The sequence below is a fragment of the Ctenocephalides felis genome, unplaced genomic scaffold, assembly GCF_003426905.1.
Source record: "Ctenocephalides felis isolate EL2017-DRISC unplaced genomic scaffold, ASM342690v1 CF-g0.4_SCAFFOLD_01886, whole genome shotgun sequence".
Lineage (NCBI taxonomy): Eukaryota > Metazoa > Arthropoda > Insecta > Siphonaptera > Pulicidae > Ctenocephalides > Ctenocephalides felis.
Window position 1 is genome coordinate 37,399,403 of NW_020538040.1, and position 19,982 is coordinate 37,419,384.

Here is a 19,982-nt window from a genome sequence, read left to right on the forward strand (position 1 = left end):
TTTAAAAATTATCTAGATTATCTTTATTTTTTCGTAATATATTTTTAGGTATCCCGTTTGGCAGGAGACTCGCATCCCTTGGCGTTAAGCGTTCAGACCGAGTTCTAATCTACATGCCACTTATTCCTGAGCCATTGCTGCTATGTTAGCCACAGTTCGACTTGGAGCAATTCATTCGGTTGTTTTTGGAGGTCAGAAATAATATTATCCATACTTACAATTAGTCATAATTTCTTAGTTAAACTAAATCAGTTACCAACAAATTACATTATGACAACACACTTTTGACGAAAAAAATTAGATGATGGGCCATATCTGGTTCCAAAGCGTCGAAAATGATTACTTAATTTCAGAAAAACACTTTGAAACACAAACACAAATTAATGACAATCCAGTCGTTGTCTATAATATATTTAACATTATTCAATTTAATTATTGATATAAATAATAATAATAATCTGCGAGATAGATGCGAGAATTGCAGAGGGCATGCGGCATGATAATGCATAGCCTCTGGCTAGATTCTAGCTATTTCGTTTAAATCGAAATAGACAAGCCATTAACCACTAATTTAAAATAATGATAATAATAATTTCAGGTTTTGCATCAAGAGAATTAAGATCACGAATTATACATGCAGAGCCGAAAGTAATTATTGCAGCCAGTTGCGGAGTTGAACCAAATAAAATCATTAGGTATCAAATAAGTTCAGATAAATATTTTATTTTTATTTATTCATAATTAAATGAACGATTATTTTCATTTATTTATTAAAAATAAATAAAAATCAAATAGTGAATTTAGAAAAAAAATTTATTTTCTTACGTCTTGCCTCGATTATTTTATTTTTTTTCTTTTACAGGTATAAAGAAATATTGGATGAAGCGTTAGATTACCCTGGTTTTAAGCCATCACGATGTATAATATTCCAAAGACGAAATATACATGTTTGCACTTTAAAGCCAGAAATTGATGTCTGCTGGGACCAAGTTCTCGCAAACGCCATGCCGCATCCATGCGTATCTGTAGAAGCTAATCATCCTCTTTACATACTTTACACATCAGGCACAACAGGTATTTTTGGGAATGACGAGATGATAAACTAAAAGTACAATGACCCCATTGTATATTCTTTCTCCTGTGTTGAAACAACATTTTCACAACTATCATTGTTCTTCATTATTAGTTTCCTTAGCTGTCTCCTTAATTTGCAGTGTCCTTTCAGGTAATCTGCTATTAGTCGCATCTCTCTTCGTTGAGGATCAGAAAAATGTTTTGTGTGGTTTAATTATAATTTCCGAGAAACTTGTTTCAAAGCTAAAGAAATTTCCGAGTAATATTTTACTACTCGAGTTCATGATATCTTTGTAAGTTTATTTTTGAAGTAGGAATCTTCAAGGCCGCTGTACGGTTTTTTTGATAAATTATAGAAGAATAGTCTAATTGACGTCTAAATTATAGTGTTTTTAGCACATAATTTTACTATAATACTATAAAATCTGAAAGATGCAGGTATGTTTAATAATAAGGTGACCATACGGCCCGATTTGGCCGGGACAGTCCCGGATTTTTCACCACTTGTCCTGGGTTTTTTTGAAAGCAATATTTGTCCCGGATTTGGATGTTCTGTCCCGGATTGTTCTGGGTTTCCAAAAAGAATAGATATTAATTGAATATTTGCAATTAATTGATAATAAAATTACAACAATACATCAAATTTTACTTATATGAAACAATTCATTATGAATGAAAAATTTACCAAATACAAAATCTCAAATGCCGATTAAAATAGCCCACCACATTAATAAGTTTGTACTTTTAAATTTAACGAGAATTACCAAAAAAAATTGCACTTACAGAATTAACATAGATACATTTTATATTTGCAAAATCACCAATTTCTTAAATTTCAGGTTTAGCAAAGTAATGCAATATTATTTCTAATATTTCCTATTTCATCAGATGATCCAAAGGGCATTCAACGTCCGACAGGTGGACATTTAGCTGCCTTGGCATGGTCCATGAACGCGTTGTACGGCCTTCAGCCAGGATCTGTGTGGTGGTCGGCATCAGACCTCGGCTGGGTTGTCGGTCACTCATATATCTGTTACGGGCCCTTACTTGCAGGAATTACATCGGTCATGTATGAAGGAAAACCCGATCGCACGCCCGACCCCGGACAATACTTTCGGTTAGAGAAAAAATATCCATATACATAGATATAGACAATATTTACTCACAAATTGTCCCAGTAAACATTTATAATGTATAAATTTTATTACTTTACTTTCAGTATTATTCACGAACACCGAGTTAACGCGATGTTTACTGTACCAACATCATTCCGAGTAATAAAAAGACTTGACCCAGACATCACTTTTGGAAGGCATTACAGTACCGAATCCTTACGAGCTATATTTGTTGCTGGAGAACACTGTGACCATGAAACTAAAGTTAGTATTCTATTATAACTTAAAAGTAATTTTAAGTTCTCTGCTCGAGGGCTAGTCCTTGAACTGAGTTCAACCTCCACTGGAATCGTGAAAGTATAGTATGATAAGTTTCCTGTTTCCATTTTATCTACAGGACCCAAGTACTTCATTTTTAATTAAAAATATATTTTAATAAAAAGTTTTAAATTAAAAAAGCATAATGCCAGATGACGAATCACTAGGTGCGGGCGGAGAAAGTATATATTTTCGAACCAGCAATCAAAATATAATTTTAAAAAAATATAAAAGGATTAATTTTCTACGTTTAGACAATTGTAGGAAAGAGACTAATTTAATATATCTTATATATAAAAATGGAGCTCTTTTTCAAATGTCTAAGTAAAATTCGAAAACGGCTAAACCGATTTGGCCAGTCTTAGTCTTGAAAAATTCGTGCCAATCCAGAGAAAGTCCAAAAGGTGAGAAATTATTTCAAATCCGCGTAGAAACTTTACATTTTTAATTTGAAAATTTTTGTACAAGCGTAATTTGAATAAAACAATGAACGGTGGCTAATACGTGAAATGTCAAACGTTTTTGACAGATGATGTTCAATTATGTTTGATAGGTTGTCTTATATAAATATTAGTTAATTATGATTAAATATTGTAAGTAGTTTTGTTTGTAGTTTTATTTGTACACAAAAACGTTATTAAACGAGCCTCAAGTGTTACTATAAACTCAAAATATCTACTTTTTTGTAATGTTAATATAAAAATGCACTTTTTAGCATATTTATATTTCATACGGTGCTATGAAAGATCTTATTTGTATAATTATATACTCATTGGTATTTATAAAACATTTCCTGGGTTATATTATTTTTTATTTATGTTACTTTAATTCAGAACCTAAAATTGGTATTGATCAAAGGGACATTTTTGTCGAATAACATTTTCCCAGTTATAATTTTCCAGAATTTATCGAAGAATAGATAGTAATTTATAAAGGTCCGGGGTTAAATAAGTTTACTACTGATGTGTCAAAAACCAGTAAAGCTAAGCATTGTTCAACAGCAATATTTGAAAGTTGAGGAAAAAAGATGTATGACCAGCTATAACCTTGATTTGAAAACGGTAATCTTTGAAATGGGGAAGATAAACGGTAATTTAAAATTATAATAAGGCTTTAAACCTTTCTGCCACCTGTCCGTTTCAAGTTACCCCGCCTATAGGGTAAAAAGGTCTAGATAACAAATTTTTGAAAGACATCAAAAAAGCAGCACATGAACGTAGTCAGATAATCGTTCGTTAGATATGTGTTATTTGTTGTGATATAATTGTTATGGTTTTCACAATATAGTTTATATTTGCTCAAAGTCAAATTGGACCTTTGTGTCTCGCCCTGCTCTACCTATATACTTTTTATTAAATTTACTTTAATTCATCGAATGTTACTTGAAATTTTTCAAAAAGCAGGTCAAAGAAGAAATACTTAATTCATTTTCTATCTCTCCTCGCACAAATTTGAAAATTTTGTATAAGCTCAGTAGTATTGTTTACAATTATATACAAAATCCAGAATCCAAAAAGAATCTGAAAAACTGGAAACGTAATGAATAAGTCAAAAGAACAAAAAAGACTTGGATTGGATTATACCATATCCAAAGAAAGTGTATAAAACTTCCAGTTTGATTGTATTGACAAGATATAGTCAAACTAACGGGGCTTATTGTTTTATAATATCTCATTCTATATAGCATTCGAACAACACATCCTTATACACTTAAAATATTTATATTTTTGATTCCTTAGAATCAAAAATATAAATATCCTTGTTTAGAATATACCTAACTTAGCAATACAACGTTTGCCGGGTCAGCTAGTATAATATATATTTATATATCGTTTCAAAATTTCGAATAATTACTTTCAAATTCCTATTGTTATTTAAAATTTAGAAAAATCCGAACGCAGATTTAATAATACATAATTAACATTAATGCTCATTTTACTTTTGCTATAGATTAAATATTGTTTTTATTTATTCATAGACTTGGGTACAAACAGTTTTTCAAGTTCCCGTTTTAAACCATTGGTGGCAGACGGAAACTGGACACGCAATCACAGCATCCTGCGTTGGTTTGGGCCACAATCTCAATCCGCCCAACAACTGTGCGGGTATGCCGTTTCCTGGATTTGACGGTAATTAAATTATATACAAATGTACTTTGTATTAAGTTTTATCCATATATTAAAAACTTGTAATAACGATACATTTACTATTTAAACCATCGTGATCATATATTCTTGAAAATCAGCGATCAGCTCAAAAACTGTACGTTAAAGACGCAAAAAATTTTGGATATTCAAATCTATAAGCACCGTTTAATTTAGATGTTTTTCTAATACCCCTAGTATGCCATTTGCTGCTTTTTTAACTTCCCGAAAGAGAAGTTTGTTTTCATCAAAAAATCCGATTCGCTAACTTTGTTTTCTCGACGTTTCAAGCCATTCTGAATCGAATGAGACCAATTTGGAAAAAGTATGTGTGTGTGTGTATGTGAACAAATTTTTTTCCGAAAATCGACGTTTTCTCGAAAACGGCTGGGCCGATTTCAAAAATTTAAAAGCCATTCGATGTATCTCGGCGAGGACTATCGTTTGTCAGTTTTGTGGGACGATCGGACAAGACGTTTCTTTATAAATAGCAGAAAAGTGAAAAAAAAATTGTCCACGTTTTACCCCGCAATGCTGAACCGATTATGAAAATTCAAAAACCGTTCGAAAGAGATTGATTGGGAACGTGCTGATTAGTTTTTTGTAAAGATCGCCGGGCCGTTTTCTTGTAATAAAGTGTTAAAAAAAATTTTTTTGACGATTTTTATTATCATTTTTTTGACGGTAGATATTATAGTTTTCTAGATCATACTAAAATATTACGGCTCTACGACAAATGGTTTAAGTTTGAAAATTTGTCAAAGTTTGCAAAAATTGGTATCGTTTTTTTGGCATTTGTCAAAATTAGACCTTTTATCGACATTTTCTCCAAAACGCTTGAATCGATTTCAGAAATTTAAAAACCATTTGATGTATTTCGATGAGGACTATGGTTTATCAGTTTTGTGCGACGATCTGCCAAGCCGTTCCTTTGTAATTTGAAAAAAAGTGTTAAACTTTTCGTCCACATTCATGTATATCATGGTCTTATAGAACTTACTGTAATATTACGGCCTTACGACAAGTAGTTTAATTTTAAAAATTCATCAAAGTTTGAGAAAATGAGTAGTTTTTTTGACGTTAGCTAAAATTAAAATTAGACGATTTACTTGGTATAACAATATAGTACTTGGTCTTAATAAACATACTAAACCATTAAAATCCTACGGAAACTGGTTCAAATTTAATAATTGTTGATTTTTGAAAAGTTGCTTTTTGAAAATACTCCGGGTTAACGTGTTCGTTCGTTTTCAATTATGTGTAATAAATTTACTCATAAATTAATTTATTTTTTATTGATTAAGTCGATTATTTACACATATCGGGAAGTTCATGTAACTTACCTCAAGGCTAAATACTAATACCAACTAGTTGTTAATCTGTTTAGCATATTTACACATATTTATTAAATTGTCTTCAATTTACAGTTCACATTTTGCGACAAGATGGAACCGAATGCTTGCCACATGAGTTGGGCCGCATAGCATGTAGGTTACCACTACCACCAGGCACTGCCTCTACCCTATATAAATCTCCTGAACGTTTTCTATCAGTATACTTCGATAAATACCCGGTTAGTAAAAATTTCTAACTTATATATATATATATATATATATATATATATCATACATGTAAGAATATTAGTATTAACTGTTTTCAATTATGTTGGATGCTAAGAGTGCATGTTTTTGTATATTGTTTCTAGGGATATTATGATACGATGGATGCAGGTTACAAAGACGAATTCGGTTACGTATACGTGACGGCCAGAGACGATGATGTTATCAATGTTGCCGGTCATAGATTAAGCACCAGTGGCTTAGAAGATGTAGTTTTAGGACATCCTGATGTAGCGGACGCGGCAGTGGTCGGGGTGCCGGAACCAACAAAAGGCGAAGTTCCGCTTTGCTTGTTTGTCATGGTGCCGAGTGAGTAGATCATTTATTTATATATTCACATTCATTAAAATTAATATATATCAAATAATTATAACATGAATATTATAGTTTTTGATCAATCCAGAATCGTAAATGTATATGAATATTTTTTTAATTTTTATGCAATACCTTACAATCTAGTTATAGATAGACATTCAGTAATTGATTTGAGAAAGAAAAACCCAACGGTTGACCTTTTAATATATGGGCATATGAAAACATTTTGACAACAATGTATTAATAACTGATTGATAAAGTCAAATATGGCAGGAGGCATTTTTGGCATTTGACATGAAAGTGTTACGATTTTTAGTTGTTCATTGATTAGAATTATCAGATTTCAGATATTATTATCAGATTAATCCGATATTGAGTAACAGCTTATTTGTTTGGAAGTTTTATTATTGAATAGCATGTTTTTGAAATAACTTGATTATTTGAAGGTTTATTCAAAAGAATTTCATAGATAAGAAATTGATATTTCAGTATTCTATATTTTCAGTCTTATCTATATAAAAGTTTTGCGATAATATCGCAAGTAAATAATTTTTAAATTAAATTATATTACTTGCTTCGCTTATACAGGCTTTTTGGCATTGGAATTTTTGGAAATTACAAAATTCGTGTCATTCTGAAAAATCGACCGAAAGGAACTAGTTTAGACAATTGCCATTAAAAGAAGCAGCAATATTATTATTTGTTTGATATGTTTATATAACAATGAATATATTATTAACATGATTAACTTATCAAAAGTACGCGAGTAAATTTATAATAAACACTAAATAAAAAAAAAATTATCTACATTTTTATCTAGCAAATTGTTTTTTTAATGCACGTTTTTAGTAACAAAAATGAAACATAATAGTAATTAGTATCATTACTATACGTTTATTTTATAATCACACTAGCAAACCCGACGAACTCCGTTTCGCCACCAGATGGTTTCGTTAAAAAGATGAAGAAATTTTTTGTTTGTTTTATATTTGAAAAAGAAAAATTTACATTTGTTTACAAAAATGAAGTGTTTTTTAGTTGAACTTCTCTAAGTAAATGAAAGTGAATCCGCAAATTATCCGTTTCATTGAAGTGCTCTTTGGTAAACCACATTTTTTGTTGTTTGGTCTGACGTTAACACAAACAAAGCGGATGGTTTTCCAACTCGTGAACAGGCAACGTATAACTGCCCATGTGAAAAACAATGCTTTTCTAAATAATCTATTTGAAATTTATCCCGCAAACACTAAGCGATTGATAAGGAGAACTGGAAATTGCAGCAATTTTTGATTGAATGGTGGAATTCAGTGCGTGTACAGCATATTTCTTGGCGGCAAGAATTGCTCGTTGACTTAACCAAGCATAATTCTGATAATTCTCACTAATGTTATTACTCGAATTTTTAATTCCAGCAATTTTCATTAGCCATGCACCTCTAATTTTCTTAGCTATAAACCTTTCGGAGCCCGAGACCTTTCCAAAGAATGCAAAATTGTCGAAATCGGTTCGTGCGTTCTGAAGTTATTTCGTCAGGAAGGAAAACCCGACTTATTTACATATATATATATAGAAGATTGTCTGTTTTGGACAAATTAATAATAATTTTCAGTAGTGTTATGTAATATTCAATTTCAAGTAAATAACACATTTTGCTAATAATGTTCATGGTTTTATGACAGATGCACAAAGAGATGAAGCAACGATAGTATCAGACCTGATTGACATGGTTCGCAGCCTGATCGGCCCCATAGCCGTGTTCCGGCTAGCTGCGTCGGTGCCGGCATTGCCGCGCACCCGATCCGGCAAAACCCTACGGAAGACGATCGCAGATCTGGCACGCAACAAGCGCGTCTTGCTTCCCGGAACTGTTGAGGACCCCACAGTTTTTAAAGCAATCAAGAGCGCCCTTCGCCGTCTCGGTTACGCACATCTTGCGCCCGATCCGCAATGATTGCTTACTTAAATTTTAATTAAATTTATTGCTGTGGTACATAGATCATTTGTTTATACCAGATATGTAATTTCAAGTGACTAACAAACTTCGTCGATTTTTCTGTCTTTGCAATCTGATTATTGCTTTCTGAAAATTTACGAAAGTACTATCACTTGAAATAAATTTTCTGGTAGCTGCAAACGCATTCGCTGTTTTAGGATAAAATTCGTTTATAAACTTGAAAAAACGGGCACATTAATTGCATGCATTTGTATAAAACTTGTCAAAATTGGAAAATTCGTAATCGGCGCATGAAAAAATTATCGCACACCAAGATTGTCCTATAACAGTGAATAATAATAAGCTAGAATGAAAAATGTAGATTTAATGAAATATTTATGTTTAAGTCCCCGAAAATATCTGCAGTATGTTTCAACTGTTAGCAAGAAAAATCTTGAAAAGTGATTGAAAGTAAAAGTTTAGAAAATATATGCCAAGTTTTAACTAATAAAAATAAATTATTAAAATAATAATGTAATTTGGTCAATTATATTTTATAATTAGCAAATAAATTCATGTTAAGTGTGTACTCAAATCTTTACTTTAACTTAATTATAAATTAAAATGTTAAAATTACTTTTGGTAACTATTATCCAGAATGCAGATACTGTATCGTTATCCACATCGCCATATTTACGATTTTGTGCAAACTATGTAGTAAAGTAAGGCCACATTTCAACCTGTTTATTCAGATGCCTAGAGAGATTGCGACACTACATTGTTGTAATTTCAAGAGAGCTATGCAGTATGTGGTTTCTAATCACACTCATTGGGCACCATTTTAGCACCCGGTCAAAAAATATAAGTCATATGTTAAAAAGCTCGACTGATCACATAAAACGCGAGTCAATTTCGAAAAATCACGCACAAAAGACGAAAATTTCGTTTGCGAGGAGGGCAGTTTGACAAAAAAAAACATAAAATTTCACAAGGAGGAGAAGGGGAATCTAGTAAGGTATCACATGTATTTATTTTTTTACCTGAATTTAAAAAAAAAACAAAGTTGTTCAAAAAAAAATCTAAAATTATACAGACTTTTCTAGGTATTAAAAATACATGTATTGTTTGGTTTAGGAAGGGGGGGGGGGGAATTTTAAATATCCATAAAGTAAACGGAGGGTCTGAAAATCCTTAGATTGATCACATGATTAATAGACAGCCTCCATCCCACTCGTATTTTCGTTAATAATAAAAATAGTTTGTATTACAATATGAAAAACAGAACAAATTTATTAATCTATTATAAATACAATGCTGAAAGATTATAAAATTTTAATAAATATTAATAAATTTTAATAATTTGTCAATTACCGACTGGATACTAATAATTCATCTGCTAATTTAATGATTTCTTCTGAATATTCACAGTGCTTAATTAAATTCGGAGAAATCACTTCGTGTCCTAGATGAGCTCCAGCAAGTGCTCCAGTCATACTTGCAATAGTGTCTGTGTCTCCACCCAGAGAAATTGCATATTGAAGAGCACGGCGAAATACATTATCACTCTGAAAAAAAAAAAGGTTTTATATTAACCTATATTTACTTCACAAATTATGGAGGTGACGCACTAAAAATAAAGATTTTCCAGATTTCAAACTACGAACCTGAATATCCTTAATAGGTTTTTGAGATCTCAAGAAGCAATAAATTGCCGTTGGTACAGAATAAAGTGCTGCAACATCATTTCCTAACTTTTGAATAACTGTTTCTTGAGGTACTTCATCTTTCTCTAACATTTCTGATACGTAATTTAATTGTTTCACATATGTGGGAGGTTCTGGTAACCCAAGCCTGTAAATATTTTTTTCATTGAAAATTAAATGCATGAAAATTTAGTAGTGCAAAATGTAATTGAAGTCATAATACTCGTGACTAATAAAATGTATCCGAGGAAGTACAGCTTCTTTGATCGAGCTGAAGATATTTATATATTTGAACAGTAAAATGTAGTTTACTCATAGTTTTGAAAGTTAGTACTATTGTTCTTTAGTACAAAGCATATACAGGGTCCGCACTCGAAGTGTAACCAATTGAAAGAGCCATAAAATCAGTTTGGAAAATCAATTTTACTCGATTCAAAGTACAAAATGTGTAAAAATAATACAAAATTTAAGAACAATTCATTTTTGCTCGACATGACCACCTTTTACTTTGACTATGGCCTTTAGACGGTCCAAAAACAAATCGCATTTGGCCGAACGTGATTTGCAGGTATTTTGGCCCACTGGCGGACAACGGCTTTTTTTAGCGCCTCGAGACTGATGCACCCCTTAGTTCGGACCTTGCTCTCCGAAATGGCCCAAAGAGAATAATCCATAGGATTCGCGTGTGGTGAATTTGAGATCCATTGTGCGGACGCTTTGAAGTTCGGAACGGTGTTTTTCAGCCATTCTTGGTTTACTCGAGCTTTATGATATGGTGCCGAGTCCTGTTGAAACGTCCATGGTCTGCCACCGAAATGTTGATCTGCCCATGGCTTCAAAGCAACCTTCAGAATACTTTCCCGATGATATCGCACATTTACCTTGACGCCAGGCTCGATGAAAACGATTGGAGATCGCCCATCTGCGGTTACAGCGGCCCAAACCATTATCTGTGGCTGATGTTGCCTTCTGGTGGCCAGTCGATGGCTCAAATTCTTGTCTGAACGATCAGTCAAGTAAACCCTATCGTTTTGAGAGTGTGCGAATTGCTTAATTATGAAAATTTTCTCGTCGGAAAACACAATGTTCGGAAATTTACCACTCTCGGCCAGGCGAAGCAACTCCTTAGCTCTCTGAAGTCTCACTTGCTGCTGCTTCGACGTAAGATCATGTGCCTTTTGGATCTTATAAGGCTTGACCTTGAGATCATTTTTCAGTATGCGGCGGATGCTACGGTCAGATGTGTTAAGTTCTTCTGCCATTTAATTGGCACTTCGTCGGGAATTTCGCTCGAGTCGCTTTCTCACTTTTTTGACCATCTCATGTGACGTTGCAGTCTTTTGGTGACCACCTCCATGACGTTTTGCGATGCTACCAGTTTCATTGTAACGAGTTATGGTGCGATAAGCAAAAACTTTATTCACTTTAAGGTGTTTGAGCCCTCGAACAATCGCTGGTTGTGATTTTCCAGCTAAATATAATGTAATCACACTGTTACGTTTGAAATCCATTACTGATTTCTTTTTTTCGCGTTCACTGTCGACTAAATACTTTCGTACGCTTATAAACAATAGACTAAACTATCATTTAGCTAACTTACTGACAGTTGGTACACGTGCATCAGCTACGCGAGTTGTTTGAAATTGGTTACACTTCGAGTGCCGGACCCTGTATAATGAATGTATAATAAAATGGTTTTCAAAACAAAATGTAACAAATAACAAAATGAATTGTTGTAACATAATTTCACAAAATACAAACATTTCATCAGATTTGCTTTCGACAGCAGACACTTTCTCAATTAACTTGACAATAAAATCTTTCACATCCATAGTGCTTGAGCTGGTCTCCAGACACTGAAAAATTGCGACAGCTTGCACCACTGCACCATCCATTCCGTATCTATGTGTGTGAGTTATTTCAGCTGATTTTTTAGCCATTTCCACTAACTGATCGAAGTTTTTTGAGAAAAATAGGGATATTGGCGCAACTCTCATAGCAGCTCCATTTCCATAAGATCCAAAACCTAAAAAAAATTTTAAATCAATAAAATTAGTTTAAACGTTATTGAAAATAATTTAGTATCTCTAAATTACAACTCTTTACAACACAAATAATTGATTCGGCACATTAGCAGTGATATTGCATGTAACAAAAAAAAAAATTCTTCATTTTAGAACAATTATAATGTATAGAAATGCGAAGTAGTTAACAGTATTTATGAGGTACAATTATTTTTACCCGTTTTCCACTAAATGCGGGATTTTTCTCATTTCTCGAAGCAAGGAACGAAGAAAATATCATTATGTACTGGCTGAAAAAAAATTATTTTGAACATTAAGGGTTTTTGATTTACTCAATCAATAGTTTATATAATATCAAATAAAAATATACTTGATTTATTTTAGTGTTAAACACTGTTTTCTAATTAATGCTCATACCAGTACAATTTATTTTTTATTATTTAAGGAAATTTAGAACATATAATGTTTTAAACATTATAATGGCTGTAGACATCCCCTTTTGATAGACAGCCAGCAAATCCCATATACGTTGAGAAACAAGATTAGTGCAATCTCACTAAAAAATACATTTATCAACATCCCGCATTGTATTGTTCAATACCTGAGAATTGATTTTTAGCTGGTGCGACAGGGTCTTCAAAGTTTGAGATTCGCAATTTATGAAATACATCAACAACTGCTTTGCCATAACCTCTCCTTGGTTCAGCATAATATTCCTTAACAAATCGTTGTGCTAAATCACGCTGATTTAATGTTTTTTGACTGATTAAAGAATGTGCAATGCATTTTGTCATTGCAGTATCATCAGTATATTGTTTAACCGGACCTGATAAAATTATAAGAACATTAAATTTAGATTTGTAGGTTCTGTGCAAAAAAAAATAATAAAATGAATTACTTTAGTCTGAACAATATTAATTTTACTTTTAAAATATGGTCCTTCCAGTTTATCAAAATACTTTTGTAAGACAATTTTTGCTCCAGCTCCCAAAACTTCTCCTTCGTACGGGGCCCCTAAACAATCTCCTAAAAGTGCTCCAAGTAAACATCCTTTGAATTTACTTGCCAATAATTTACTATCCAACATTTCGGAATATTAAATAATTCAAAAATATTCAGCTCATTTATAGGTTATATTAATTCGGGCACACTTCACATTCCTTATTATGCTGAGGCGAAAGGAGATAAGATGTCACACGAACGGTTTATGGACAGCATACAATCATTATCTTCTATTCTATTATACGATGGCATCACACTTGTCTTCTACCTAATCCTAATGATAATCTGCAGAGATTGAAATAATCATTTTTTGTCATATTGTGACGCAACAATAGTATAAATACATAATATGTGCGTAAAGATAAGATAAATATAAAATCCAAAATAAGAAACAAAGATATCTCACCACGAAGATTCAACATACAAAATTCAACGGACAAACAAAGTAATACCAATCGCAAAATGTTTCGCACAACTGATTTTTTTTTTTCAAAATAAATTAATAGAAATTAAAACCATAATAACGGAATTCAACGAAAACTACATATCATACATATTTGTTGTGTATATTTATAATATTACTAATTTAACATTCAATTAAAAAACTAATTCTTATATAACAATCAACTTGACAGTTGACTTGAAATATCAGTCGAAACATAAATGAAGTTATCACAATTTATAAATATATTATGTTGGCAATGGAATCTTTGTGTACGAAATGACGCAAAGTGAACAGCCTCTGGGTGACAGTCAAATGAGTGCTGTCATTTCAATGTTATTCAGTCATTTATAATTTTTCTCAAATTTATTGTTAAATTTAGTTTTGTACCAACAAACGGTACAAACTAAAAGTAATTATGTTTACTTAATACTCAAAAAATGTTTAAAATAATAATTTACAAAATACAAAAAAAATAAATAGTTATGCGCCTCTCAAATGCATTTGTCACAAAATTGTACTGTGTTCTTTCCCAGCACAGTCGTTCCAAATTTTTACATGCTGCTATTATAACAACAAATTGTGAGAGACGAATAACTCACAGTCTTGTTAATCACTCATCATTACCTTCAAATGGAAAAATAAGTAAGGAACAAGCAATCGAGCTCACCTTGAGACTAACATCCGATGAAAGAAAAACTTTGATGTGTGCTTTGCAAGAATTTGAGTCAAAAACCATCAAAGAGGAATATGAAGGTAAAATAATTTAAATACTCACTCTGATACATGTTAAATATTTCAAATGTGACTTTCAATCTTCCAATGAAATGTGTATTTCAATCTTTAAAATTGAATTAATCAATTGCTTCTGAAACCTGTGCATAATAATTTAACAATGAAATATTTTACAAAGCTAATATAATAATTTAAATAAACAATGACATCATGTTGATATGCTGTATCAATATATAACACGCAAATAAATTAAATAGATCAACATTATTTAAATTGCAAAATCATACAATTGCTAAAACATCAGATGTAATAAATTGACTATAGTTGTAGTTTCTCTTAAAATGTTGTGAAAATATTATTATACATTTTTCATAAGTACTCGAAGATTAGTATATGTGCACTTAGCAACAGTTATCTATCTGTTCCTTTGGATTTACTGCCAATATTGTTACTAACGATACAACTTACATAAAATAATCACATAGTATTGTGTTAATTTTTTATTACTTTTTATTTTAAATTATTTTTTATTAGGTTCATAGAAAATATAAAATTATATAAAAATATATAAGATATGATAAGTATCTATGAATGTGTGAAATATTTGATAGTAAAACTTTATGTAAAATGAAGGAGAATGTTAAAGGAAAATGTATAAATACATATATTCAAAATAATCTAAAAACAATTAATAAGATGATCAAATTGTGTTTATTATTACTATTAAAGCAGTCTACCCAGGACAGGATTACATACTCAACAGTCTATTCAAATAATAAATCTTTATTTTTATTATTGGTGTTTTAACTTTTTAATTGCAATATAAATATTAAAACTTGCAGTAAGTTTTGAGAGTTGTCAATGAGATTCTTGTTTTTGAATTAGACATCTCATTAATTGTGGAAACAAAACATGTTTGTTAACTTAGTGTGATAAGTTGTAAGTTCTATCATTGTTAATGAACAGATTCGTTTTCTTTATACATCATATATAAAATGAAATTATTGAATTTAAATGACAGCGAGTCTACATAAAATTATTGAATATCTAAATCACACTTACAACATATTTTATAATATATTTATATATTCACATCTTTTTTAAACATTCGTTTATTCACCTTCAATCTCAACCCGGATCAACGGTTTGAAAAGAGTTGACACGATGCAGTTGGAGATCAGTTTTACGATTTTAGTTTACAGTTACGATAGTTTTGTTTTGTTTATAAATATGATTGAATTAATAAGATGACTAAGACTGAATTGAAATTGTAATTGTATTTACTGCATCACAGGACAATTGGCCGCCACTAGGTGGCGTAGTAAATTTGGTAGGCCAGTGAAAGTACCCAAACTGGGCGATGTAGATCCAACCGGTTCTTATTGTCCTATGCCTGAAGATTGGCTACAAAAAAAATATGGTATGCAGAAAAATTTAGATTATAAATTTGGTACATCGCTTGAGAGAATCACTAACATTAAAGATGCTTTACGTAGGTGGCTTTTAAACTATCATTAATGTCCTTGTTGTACGTTATCATTTATGTGAATGCGTGATTTGCTCTGTTATTAAGAATTATTCTATAACTAAAGCATGCTTCTTATATTTCTTCATATTAATATTAATACTAGTCTTTATTAGTGATGTTGTAAATTGCATAAAATGCAATGAGGTTTGCTGCTAGACGAGTACAAGACCATTTTGTGATATGGAAATCTTGCATGCTTATATTAGTCATTTGCTAACTGCTATATTAATGTGATTTTTCCTGGAATTGGAATGTTTCTTATTTTATAATGATGATTTTATTTTTGTTAGGAAATTTCTATTTTTCTTATAAAATCTCTTTCATCTAATAATTGATTAAGTTATTGTCAAATGTATTTACTGATTCTTTGTATCATGAACTGCTACAAAAAGACATTTATTTCACATATATTCACAATATAATGAATCGGAAATGATAATAATGAATCGGAAGAATTTGAAACGATTATAATCCTAATTGCATTGAATGCATTTTATCTTCTTATTATTTATTTCTTATACAGTAACTAAACATTACCCATTCTAAAGACAATCAAAATGGCTTGGCTAATCCAAACTTAATGTTCTAAACTCAAACACCAGGGATGATACATCCAAAAACTATTTATGTAAAACCAATGAATGGCTTTGCTTTAATTTTATTTATTTGTCTCTTTTTTTACGTTTTAATTCAAAACTTCTTTCTATGAAATAAAACATAGTATTCGCTGGTATCAGCATTATATCCATTGCAAAAAGAAAACATTAATCCAGAATGTGCGCATGTGTACACAACCTCCCTTTGCGCTACGAAATTTATATTTATACTACATTTAGTGAAAAAAATCGTCCAAAGATTTTTCATAAAATTGTTAGCAATCTTGGGTGTAAATTGTTATATAGGCGCAAACAGTTAATTGAGTTATTTAAAAAGAATGTTTTTGGGAGAAAACTGTTTTCTGAAGATTTCTCGGAAACAATTGGTAATAGTCCACGTGGTGAGTATTACGCGTGTTATTACCTACGTGTGAAATTGGCATTGCAATTTGGAAATATGTATGCGCATTAGTATACATCCATATGAAAATTTACTGAGCATGGTTACTAATTATTATATCATTTTAAAAGCACCAGTGGAATCATCTTCAGTTCTTGGCACTTTTTTCTTTGATTATCTTTTGTGGGTTAAACATCGGATGCTTTGAAGCGGATTTTGAACTTTGGGAAAAGGAGTAATCGCAGAGATAATGTGAAGTCTATCAATTCTTCGTACTCGACATTATACGAGGCGTGCCCAAAAAGTAAGGTCAGTTTTTCAAATTTTGTGGGAAATAAACATTTGGTTATCGTTTTATTGTTATTGCTGTGTGGGTACAAAGAGGAGATATTCCTTTACAATTAGAGTAGAGTCGTTTTTATCAAATCAGTTGATCAATTGAATATTTGTCATAGTATAGATTAAACTCGTAATATTTTGTTCATTAAAATCATAATAATAGATTTATAATCAAGTATTCAAGTTATAATTCTACTCTGTGTATCGCGTTAATGTGCACTAGAAAGTAACGTTTTTGGAAATCATATCTTTAGGTTATACTTAATTATCGCCAGGTTTTTCGGATATATCAATTTTTTAAATATGGTATTGTGAATATTTAAAAAGTTTTTGAGCATTTTTTTCGTTGCTCTATTTTCTATAATAACAGAAAATCACTAAGCACAGCATGAATCCGTTTTATGTTGTAAAAAAACAAATTAAGTATGGTATGTTTTATAAAATGCCAACATATGTTCGGGACCCATCGACACAACAAAAAATCGATAATCGAATATATGTTGCCAGCAAAATTCACTTTACTTTTTTTGCATATCTCGTATTATATATATATATATATATATATATATATATATATTTGCATATAGCATATTCATAATTTTTTGCAACAACATTATTAGTCTACATAACTACTATCGTTTTTGCTTAACTAATGTAATGTCGTGTAGTTAACCATCTTAGAACGAGCATTATCGTTATTAGAGTGCATGTCTATTGTTTGTCATTTATTAACTATGTATTACCTAATAAACAACAAATTAGCTAGTTCTCAAACAAAGGCGTTTTCTATCCCACAGCTGAAAATGTGCCGGAACCTGCTTCAGCAGATCTTCTGAAATGTAAGTTATTTCAGTTTACCATCTTTCAAATGCTAAATTTGCATTTGTAAGAAAAATTGTTGATAGATTGATTTAGATCTTTCTTGAAGTATGTAATACTAACTAATTCAACATAATTTTAGTGGCATTGGCTAATGCAATACCATTCGTTGGATTTGGATTTTTGGATAATTGTATTATGATCGTTATGGTGAGAAAATTATTTATTTGGAATAACAATTTTAAATAACAAATTGTCTTTATATATATATATATATATATATATATATATATATATATATATATAATAAAAATAATAAACTAAAGTAGCTTACTATTGCACTAATGTAATAAATAAAATTATGTAGTTAGCGACATGATTAACAAATTGTGTATGTATCTATTATTGCAAAATGATTTAGATGATTGTGTTATTTGGGGGCTTGAATATGCTATCTCATTACCCTCCTCAGACTTCCAATAAACTCAATGGCACTTGCCACTTCCAATTAGTTAAGCACAACAAATAAAAAGTGGATTACTAACTAGTGCAATAAGCATTATTAACTGATAAAAAAAATAATGATTTGAAATAAATAACTACAAGTAAATTTAGAATTTTCGATTGATGAATTTTAGTCTTTTATCCAAGATTAGGTAGAAACATTATTAAAGGTCGACAAAGAATCTAAAGCAGTATTGATTAAATTTGACTTACCTTTCTGACCAACATTTTTAGTTGAATATGACTTACCTTTCTACTTAAATTCCTAGGGCGATCAAATAGAGCTATGTTTGGGGGCATATATTTCTTTATCCACAATGGCTGCCGCAGCACTGGGTAATACAATTAGCGATGTCATAGGCATTGGATCAGCTTATTATGTAGAAAGAGCAGCTGCAGCAGTCGGATTTAAGCCTCCAAGATTAACACCGATCCAGTTAGACATGCCTTGTTCTCATCGCGCTGCAAATCTGGTAAATTTATGTAAATTAATTAAAATAAACTTTTGAGCACACACACTAAAAATCTGGTATATTAAATAATGGTAGAAAATATAACTTTTTTATTTAGCTGGTAGTCAACAACGATTTTCAACATAGTTAAAAATATAACAATTTCAAGTAATGGATTTTAGCTGTTTTATTGCTTGAGACAAACTATATGACTATTGTAACAACTAAGTCATAAATAGACCATTGGTGATAAAATTTTATCATTTGTCTTGAACAAATTGAAAAAATGGTACAATAATAAAAAGAAAAAAATTGTTTATTTCTAGGGAAGAGTGTTGGGTATAATAGCAGGATGCTTACTTGGTATGCTTCCATTGTTATTTATCAATGAAAAAGCTGAAGAGGATGCGCAAAGGACTGTGGCAGCATAGTGCAGTGAGAGATGGTTGCTAATCAAATTTAATAAAAATAGTAAAATGTATTTTAATTCACAAAGCATCATAAAAATTTATACTTTTTAATATATGTAACTCTGTAACGCTTATATATGTATATGAAACAAATTTATTTATTTAATAATTTGAAAAAAAAAATTAATGACTTCTTATATTTATTTTAATAACCATTTTTTATCCTCACGTGATTTAAATTAAGCAATAATTATCTAATTCAATCATTTTATTACTTGTGTGTATTTGTAAATAATATAGATAAATATAATTCATGTGGCTCTAATTTGTATTTAATTCACTATTCTGATATGCATCTTTCGACATCAATTCATAAATCCATTGTGAAACTAAAGTTTAATATTAATATGCAGTGTCTTCGCTATGTAAATCTGTTTACTTAGTGCACAGTACTCTAGGATTATGTTTCATAATATTCATAAATAAAAATAAAATCTTTATGAACTATTT

The 19,982-nt window shown here is 30.9% G+C and overlaps 3 protein-coding genes across 3 annotated transcripts in view; 2 read left to right on the plus strand and 1 right to left on the minus strand.

Moving 5' to 3' along the window:
* Positions 1–8,926, plus strand: part of LOC113374915 (acyl-CoA synthetase short-chain family member 3, mitochondrial-like) — a 14,769-nt gene extending 5,843 nt beyond the window's left edge. The window contains 10 exon segments of the mRNA XM_026614877.1: positions 49–129; positions 132–191; positions 599–695; positions 863–1,074; positions 1,963–2,191; positions 2,294–2,453; positions 4,486–4,636; positions 6,079–6,224; positions 6,357–6,579; positions 8,265–8,926. Coding sequence (XP_026470662.1) covers positions 49–129; positions 132–191; positions 599–695; positions 863–1,074; positions 1,963–2,191; positions 2,294–2,453; positions 4,486–4,636; positions 6,079–6,224; positions 6,357–6,579; positions 8,265–8,536 — 1,631 coding nt within the window. The 3' untranslated portion in view covers positions 8,537–8,926.
* A 959-nt stretch (positions 8,927–9,885) lies between these two features.
* On the minus strand, positions 9,886–13,789 carry LOC113374916 (poly(ADP-ribose) glycohydrolase ARH3-like). Its single transcript, XM_026614878.1, has 6 exons — positions 13,654–13,789; positions 13,170–13,532; positions 12,847–13,071; positions 11,983–12,247; positions 10,183–10,369; positions 9,886–10,083 (listed from the first exon to the last, which is right to left on the minus strand). Exons 2-6 carry the CDS (start codon positions 13,330–13,332, stop codon positions 9,886–9,888), a joined length of 1,038 nt encoding a protein of 345 aa, XP_026470663.1. The 5' UTR covers positions 13,333–13,532; positions 13,654–13,789.
* A 219-nt stretch (positions 13,790–14,008) lies between these two features.
* On the plus strand, positions 14,009–19,597 carry LOC113377209. Its single transcript, XM_026617439.1, has 6 exons — positions 14,009–14,445; positions 15,719–15,844; positions 18,085–18,126; positions 18,249–18,316; positions 18,880–19,083; positions 19,389–19,597. Exons 1-6 carry the CDS (start codon positions 14,175–14,177, stop codon positions 19,491–19,493), a joined length of 816 nt encoding a protein of 271 aa, XP_026473224.1. The 5' UTR covers positions 14,009–14,174; the 3' UTR covers positions 19,494–19,597.
* Positions 19,598–19,982: the final 385 nt, after the last annotated feature.